Source organism: Limulus polyphemus, unplaced genomic scaffold, assembly GCF_000517525.1.
Source record: "Limulus polyphemus unplaced genomic scaffold, Limulus_polyphemus-2.1.2 Scaffold4460, whole genome shotgun sequence".
NCBI lineage: Eukaryota > Metazoa > Arthropoda > Merostomata > Xiphosura > Limulidae > Limulus > Limulus polyphemus.
The window spans coordinates 63,382-71,056 of NW_013670070.1; the positions used below are offsets into that span (position 1 = coordinate 63,382).

General features: G+C 34.9%; 2 protein-coding genes across 2 annotated transcripts in view; one reads left to right on the forward strand and one right to left on the reverse strand.

Annotated features, from left to right (window-relative positions):
• LOC106471181 (four-domain proteases inhibitor-like) overlaps positions 1-1,792 on the forward strand; it is a 10,910-nt gene extending 9,118 nt beyond the window's left edge. Inside the window, exons 4-6 of the mRNA XM_022399814.1 lie at positions 402-498; positions 936-1,073; positions 1,536-1,792. Of these exons, the coding sequence (XP_022255522.1) occupies positions 402-498; positions 936-1,073; positions 1,536-1,575 (275 nt within the window). The 3' untranslated portion in view covers positions 1,576-1,792. The remainder of the gene's footprint in view (positions 1-401; positions 499-935; positions 1,074-1,535) is intronic.
• Positions 1,793-4,729: 2,937 nt separating this feature from the next.
• The window catches only part of LOC106471182 (four-domain proteases inhibitor-like), a 4,765-nt gene continuing 1,819 nt past the window's right edge, over positions 4,730-7,675 (reverse strand). The window contains exons 2-4 of the mRNA XM_013931772.2: positions 7,244-7,343; positions 5,565-5,702; positions 4,730-5,039 (exon numbers count right to left, since the gene is read on the reverse strand). Coding sequence (XP_013787226.1) covers positions 4,994-5,039; positions 5,565-5,702; positions 7,244-7,343 — 284 coding nt within the window. The 3' untranslated portion in view covers positions 4,730-4,993. The remainder of the gene's footprint in view (positions 5,040-5,564; positions 5,703-7,243; positions 7,344-7,675) is intronic.

A 7,675-nucleotide genomic window follows, 5' to 3' on the forward strand; every position in this document is an offset into this window, starting at 1 on the left:
CTAAACGTTTCTTCTGTATCAGTTTCTTCTTTATTATCAATTTTAATCCTTTTATCCATCCACTCTTATACTCCATCGTTTCCAGAAATACATTAACTTTTAACGTACTGCAAATCTGATTTATTAAAACTGTGTTGTGTTATAACACCAAAACACATCCTACAACACACTTAATGTTGTCGCTATCTTATAAATCTTGGAAAATGTCGTTGTATAAATCTTCAATCTAAATAAAATAAAAATTTACAAATTTATTTTTAAAGTTCTTTAAAACTCAAAGTCTTCCTTAGGCAACCCCGAACTACAAGACAACGCTGAATTAGTTTGTTTCTTTTGAATATCTGGTGATTAATTTCTCTTTATTTTTATCTTAATCTACATATATATTTATCTTTTTGTAGCGCCCTCTACTGCTTCTCCCTGTCCTCTTGTTTACAGACCCGTCTGTGGTGCTGATGGAAAAGTCTACGGCAATGAGTGTTTTCTAGAAGCTTCAGGGTAAGTAAAAGATTTACATATGTATTTATTTATTTGGTAGTTAAGATCCACGTGATTTGCAGTTGTTATCAATATCTGCAGAAAACAACACCCTTTTATTTGTACTCCCAAATTATCTAGATAACTCCATAACTTTACCTTCAGAATGTTGAGCACTCTGTACTTTGTAATCTTTATATATTCTTTCTTATTCAGCTGCTTGAAATTGTAAATGATAAACATCGTCGGAGTGATAAATGTTAAAAAAAAATACAATACCACAAGAAACTACTACAGTTTTTAGTAATAATTAAAAACATGCATTATAATAAATACTCTTCTGTGAAGAAAAAGCAACGAGCAAAAAAAAAACATAACTAGGTTTTTGTTTCACTGTTACATAAAACTTATACTCTTTTTACCAAGTTTATTTTACCACGTCGTGTTTCTGTTTTAAGGGTGGGACTTGCGGAATCCTGGGAAACTTGCCGAGGACACGAACTCTGTCCTTCTGTCTGTACCGCTGACTACAATCCTGTGTGTGTTGAAGGCAAGATATACGGAAACCGATGTGAGATGCAGTCCCATTATTGCGGGTAAGTACCGCATCTTTACAGAGGACAAGGTCTAGACTTTAACAATTATGAAACTGATTGTAAAATGTTTAATGATCGTGAGAAAATTCTTTTTTTATTAATAGTCTTGTTCAAAAATGAAAAAAAAAAACTGTCGAATTACAAAACGTGAAGTAAAACACCATTTGTTATCAAATTTTTTCCTGAAAAACGTAACATATACAAAATATCGCGCATTGAAACGAAATCAAAATATAAGATTAAAAAAAAACGACTATATCAGCTACAGCTTACTTTAAAATTATGAAATTAACTTTATGTTTCAGAGGGAATATTATAATCCATGTCATTGGTTGGAACTGTAAGAGCAACGAAGCTTTCAATCACGGCCGCGTGACAAAACAAATTAGTAATATGGTGTGTTAGAGTGATCTTGTTTTCTATTATTGCAATGTTTTAATTGTTCTTCTATTCATATTTTAGAAAAATCATGCGTGAGGATCCACTAGAATCTTGCCAATAGAGTGCAGTAGATGATGACACAAGCGCCGCCTACCGATAATATCGAAGGCACCTTAGTACTGAAACACCATTATTTCTAAACCAATAATCAAAGTAATGAGATATTTGTTTTTAAACATTTCAAAAACTTAACTTGTTTCAGTTAACAAAAATACTTTGTAATTTCTACATTATACCTGTTATCGTCTTTAAATTGATTTTAATTCGTGTTAAAAAAACCATAAAACCAATTGATCTTCATATAAAATGTATTTGGCAAAGACTATTCTCAACAACTGTATGTAAAAGGCTTGAAAATAAAAATAAGATAGTGAATTTATTTCATGTATTTCATTTTCCTGCTTTGGGGAAATATTGACTCGTTTGTTCAAATCCAGACCTAGTGCATGGTTACACGTGTTTAGGGTTAGCATCCCGTTGTAAAAGAAATGCTCTACACACTTTGGGGACGAGAATGTTCTATGAAGTGCAACTGTCAAATAGCACTACTGGAAAATACAAGAGTCGCCTACGAGTTGGTGGTGGGTGCTATTGACTAGCTACCTTCCCTTTAGTCTATCAGCTCAAAACTGGGGACGGCTAAGCACAGGTAGCCTTTGTTTAGCTTTATATGAAAATTCTAAACCAATCTAACACGCAATCTAATATACACAATCTAACACACAAGCTAATATACAATCTGATATACACAATCTAATACACAATCTAATATACACAATCTAATACACAGTCCCTTAACTGAAGGAGTAGAGGTCATTTTAGGTCTTGTTAAAGAATTGTTTGATACACTTGACTTTCAGGGTTTATCACAAACCACTTTAAAACAATGTTACATTTTGTGATGTCAAAGAATCACTGTAGTTTTTAACTCAGCCAGCAACGAACAAGGAAAGGAAATAGCTAAGTAAAACATAGTTATTGTAGTCTTTACTGTTCACTCTAGGCGTTATTTCGACAGAAAAGTCTCGAACAAACTGGGATGTCTACTGAAACTCGATGTCATTTCGAAACTTGGCATCATGGGATTGAAAACTTACTTCGTTTTAATACTTTCATCAAATGTCGACGACTCAATATTAAACTTTCCTTAAGTCACTAAAAAGAAAGAGGGAATTATCTTTCTTGGACACTTAAGTTCCGATTCAATGAAAATGTTATCATATTGATTCTACATGTAAAAAAAAAAAAAAAAAGGTCTCGAAATTTATGGGGGAGAATCGATGACTCCCTGAAATATTAAGGGTATGTACAAGGAGATCCTTGAAGGATCAAATAGTCTGACATGTTATGTTATAAAATCGGTGGCTTAAAGTCTTCAGGCTTAATAATCTCGTTGAAAGAAATCTTCATGATGGTAGTCAAAACAGCTAAAACCTTATAGTATTTAACTCTTAAACTTTTATCATGTCTATTTGAATTTAACCGGAACCCTTATGACGAATCCAAACTCACGACCGATAGCAGGACGCGAATTACTGAACTTCAGATCCACAATCCATCTCAATAATCATTGAGCCATGCAAGATTAATGGTTCGCAACCTTTGGGCGCGTCCCCGTTGGATTGCGTGAAACATGACTGTAGTCTCCCAAACTTGGCTCCCTCTTTAGACCATCTCAGTCAATGCACTTTTCTGGATCGAATACTGTAATTTTTTTTGGAACAGGTGACGGGACCGGGGGGGGCACGTGCCCCCTAATTTTGACCCGATAGCGAAGTGACACTTTGAATGGAGATTAAAGACTTGTGTATAATCATCAAAGAATGTTTTTTCAGCTTTGTTTTCAAAGTTCACGATTAACATAGAGTTTAAGGTATCCCCCCCCTCTCCAAAGTCAAAAGAGAGTGTGAACGACGGGGCTTTAAGCCACAAAAGCTGGGAACAACTATCAGTGAGAATAGTTGTGCTTTGGACATGACATCCTTATGCCGGAGCCCTTTGCAATGGAAGCTACACTGCAGGATTATTATCAAATTACGTGGTCGTCATATATAGCATAACTGGACCTGGCGACATTGATTGTGTATGATTTGGTGGACCTCCAAAATGATTTTACTAGATGTAAAGCTTTTTAACATCTGTGACAACGGTGACGAAGGTTAAGAAAAAAGGTTTGTTTGTAGTTAAGCCCAAAGCTACACAATGGGCTATCTGTGCTCCGCCCACCACGGGTATCGAAACCCGGATTCTAGTGTTGTAAGTCCGCAGACGTACCGCTGTGCCACCGGGAGAGCTAAGAAAAAGGTTAACGAAAAGAAAAGTACCGTAGACCAGATCTACTCCAGTCAGTAGAAACTTGGCAATACGCCATACATACTTAGTTATGAATTTTTAACCCTTAAAAGAAAATTAATACTTATTTTTTTTATATATTTAATACAATTGTTTTCTCTTTGGATTTAAGTCTCAATCATTGGCACAACCTAAGCCACAACAAACGTTAATATATTTTAGATGATTTACTGAAGTATAACGATTTACGTTCGCAAAAAAAACAACAACAAAAAGTTACAATCGTTTCGAAGGATTTTCAGATATTGGAGTTTCACCTCTGCATTCACTTGTACTATGATATTTTGGACTTCTGTACGACCTCAAAGTTTTATACTTTCGGAATTCCTTGTGTTAAGTTACTCAAAGTTATATAAACTCTTTCTATAACTTTAAATCTTAGAATAAAAACTCTCGCGGTTTTGTGGAGTATCAATTCGTTTCACGCGTTAACATTTAGTTTTTTTTTAATTAAGCACAAAGTTACACGAGGGCTATCTGTGCTCTGCCCACCACGGGTATCTAAACCCGGATTCTAGCGTTGTAAGTCCGCAGACATACCGCTGTGCCACTGGGGGGCGCGTTAACATTTAGTAAGCTATATATATATATTAACGACATTTAGTAAAAGAAAGAACCAAACACACGAAAACAATTTATAATTTTATTTTATCTTGAAACCTTGTACATAGTAACTTTTTTTTTTAAAAAAAACTTTACCAGATTTTAAGAGTAAGTAAAATATTTGTTACTGAACATCTTTGCATGGAATTCAAGTATTTTATGGCGAAATAGGTGTGGTACATTCGTAGTTATTATCTTAAAGGAAACAAGTTAGTTTATTGGACGTTCAGGAAAAAAAAATGTTATTTTTCACAAGTTACAGTTGTTACAGTAGTGTTGAGGAATAAGCTATATTTAAACCGGTACGACGTTTCGATTGGTACGCTTGAGAATGACAGCATCAGCGATCGAAACGTCGTACCAATTTAAATAAAAATTATTCCTCAAAACCTATTGTGAACGTCGTAACTTGTAAAAATAACATAGATATACTATTAATTTGTTTATTATTTACAAGTACTGTGATTTTGGTGCTAGTGTACTAGGTTTTGAATTTTTTCGACAGATGACGATGGTGTCGCCACCTATTTTTCCAGGCAATATTCCAGTGGATCCTCAACTATGAGTAGTCTGTAAATAGATAAAATAACAATTAAAATACTGTAGTATTGAATATATATATATATATATAACTATTCTCTTTTTAATATCAAGTTTAGAGCGTGCTGGTATATTATTTATCTAATCTGTTTTGTCGCGCGGGAAAGCTTCGTTGGTCTTATATTTCCAATCAGTTTCTCCATCCTTACATTTTGATAAAATACAATGTACGATGTAACTAAGTTTTTTTTATATTTGTTACTTTGCAGTTTTATTTTTATCTTTCACTGCGTGAATTCTATATATATATTTTACATTGTTTCATTAAAATATGACAAAAAAAGTATTTTTTTTTGTTTTCCTTCACTTTTCTAATTCCGTATTTTTGTACAAGATCATTCGTGGTGGAAAACGCCTTCACGGTTATTGAATATACAAGCAACAGAAAATTATCTTTTCCGAAACGTTTTAAAAACTTCTATTAATCATGTTAAGTTCATAATTGCAGACGAAAAGTATAAAAAATAGTGACCTTTATAAAGATCTCAAACCTACCCACAATGAAGGGACTGCATCTTACATCGATTTTCGTAAATTTCGCCTTCAAAGCAGACAGGGTCGTACTCTTCAGTACAGATAGAAGGACAGAGTTCGTGACCACGGCAAATTTCCCAGGATTCTGCAAGTTCCACCCTTAAAACAGAAACTCGACGTGGTAAAACAAACTTGGTAAAAGTTTTATGTAACAGCGAAACAAAAAACATAGTTATGGTATTTTTCTAATCGCTGTTTTTTTTGCCTGTTTGTCTCTTTTATGGCTAATGAAATCACTGATAGGGAAGAAACATTGGTTCAAAGATCTATATCCATTAAAACTCCTTAGCCCTTTTTTTTTATCAGTTTACGAAAAATTTGGATTTAGTTTTTATTTAGTGACTACATAAATACATTTTAATGTTAAATCGTGGAATTGGTAAACAAAGCAGTCTATGGTAAAAATATAGTATCACAACAGATTAACTTTACGTTCCCCCATTTTGAAAACAACCTGTTATTAAAATAATTACTTATAAGAAAAATTACCTCTGTCGCCTAAAAAAAAGTGCTTTATTTAAAAGATAAGAAATAACGTATATTTTGTACACAATTTAACAAGTTTGTTTGGCCACTTTGTTTTTTGTTGTTGTTGTTGCTTTAAACGACCTTACAACCCAGAGCTGAACAATTTTTTTGCTTTTTCTTCAGTTTCCAGAAGAACAACAGTTATTTTGTTGTTACGCACAAAGCTAAACAGTAGGCTATCTTTGCTGTGCCCACCACGGGTATATAAACTCGGTTTTTAAAGTCATAAGCCTTCAGACGTGTCCCCTGGTGGGACAGCGGTAAGTCTTCGGATTTACAATGCTAAAATCAGGGATTCGATTCTCCTCGATGAACACAGCAGATAGCCCAATGTGGCCCCCTAGTGGCACAACGGTATATCTACGGACTTACAACGCTAAGAAATCGGGTTTCGATACCCGAGGAGGGCAGGACAAAGATAACTTTTTGTATAGCAAACAAACCTTCAGACGTACCTTTGAGCCACTTGAAGGACAGGAGCAATAATAACAAAGTATGTTTTTAACATGATATATAGTAGAAGCTAGAGATAATAATACATATCAACATTCTGAAGATAAAAATTGTGTTCTAAACCTAATACACATAGCTTGTGCGGTGGATTAGATGTAGGTAGGAAATTATATATAGTGTTGAAGTGAATTACTCTTTAAGTTTATACAATAAAATGAGCTTAATGTTAAGACAAGACAGTTGTTCATCAACAGTTCTTCAAGTGGACATGGCCAGGTGGTTAGGGCCCCTGCATGGCCAGGTGGTTAGGGTGCTCGACTCGCAACCTTGCGGGTCGCGGGTTCGAATTCCCGTCACACCAAACATGCTCGTCCTTTCAGCCGTGGGGGCGTTATAATGTGACGGTCAATCCCACTATTCGTTGTTCAAAGAGTAGCCCAAGAGTTGGCGGTGGGAGGTGATGACTAGTTGGCTTCCCTCTAGTCTTACACAAACAAACAATTTTTAAGTGGGGGTGGAAAAGAAACTCCGAAGTTGTTGGATTAAAATCTTGTTGTTTGTAAGCGGGGGTTAGGAAACTATCGATCATATTGTTTAGATAACTAATATATATATATATATATATTTATAAGATGGACATAGATATGCGTAAAACTTACCCCGCATTATGTAGAAAACAATCGTTGCTGTAGACTTCTCCATCAGCCCCACAAACGGGGTTGTAAAGAAGAGGACAGGGAACAGTGGTAGAAGCGAGCGCTGTAAGATATATGAAAACCAAAGACACATTAGGCTAAACAACAATAATCACCTGTGTATACTTAAATAAAACTATAGAAACTCCACGGTAGCTTACTCCTGTTGTTGAATCGATGGTGGATATCTCATCGAAACAACACAATTCAAATTTGTCTTGTACAAGAGGATTTTGAGTCCAGAGTTGCCTACGTAGGTGTTAACGAATTAACAAACGTTACGTGGCTTTTTTTTTTTTCTTGTAAAGTAGATTAAGAAACTATAACCTTTCCAACGTTTGATGAGACAGCGACAACATTATTTGGCCCGGCATGGCCAGGTGGATAAGGCGCTCG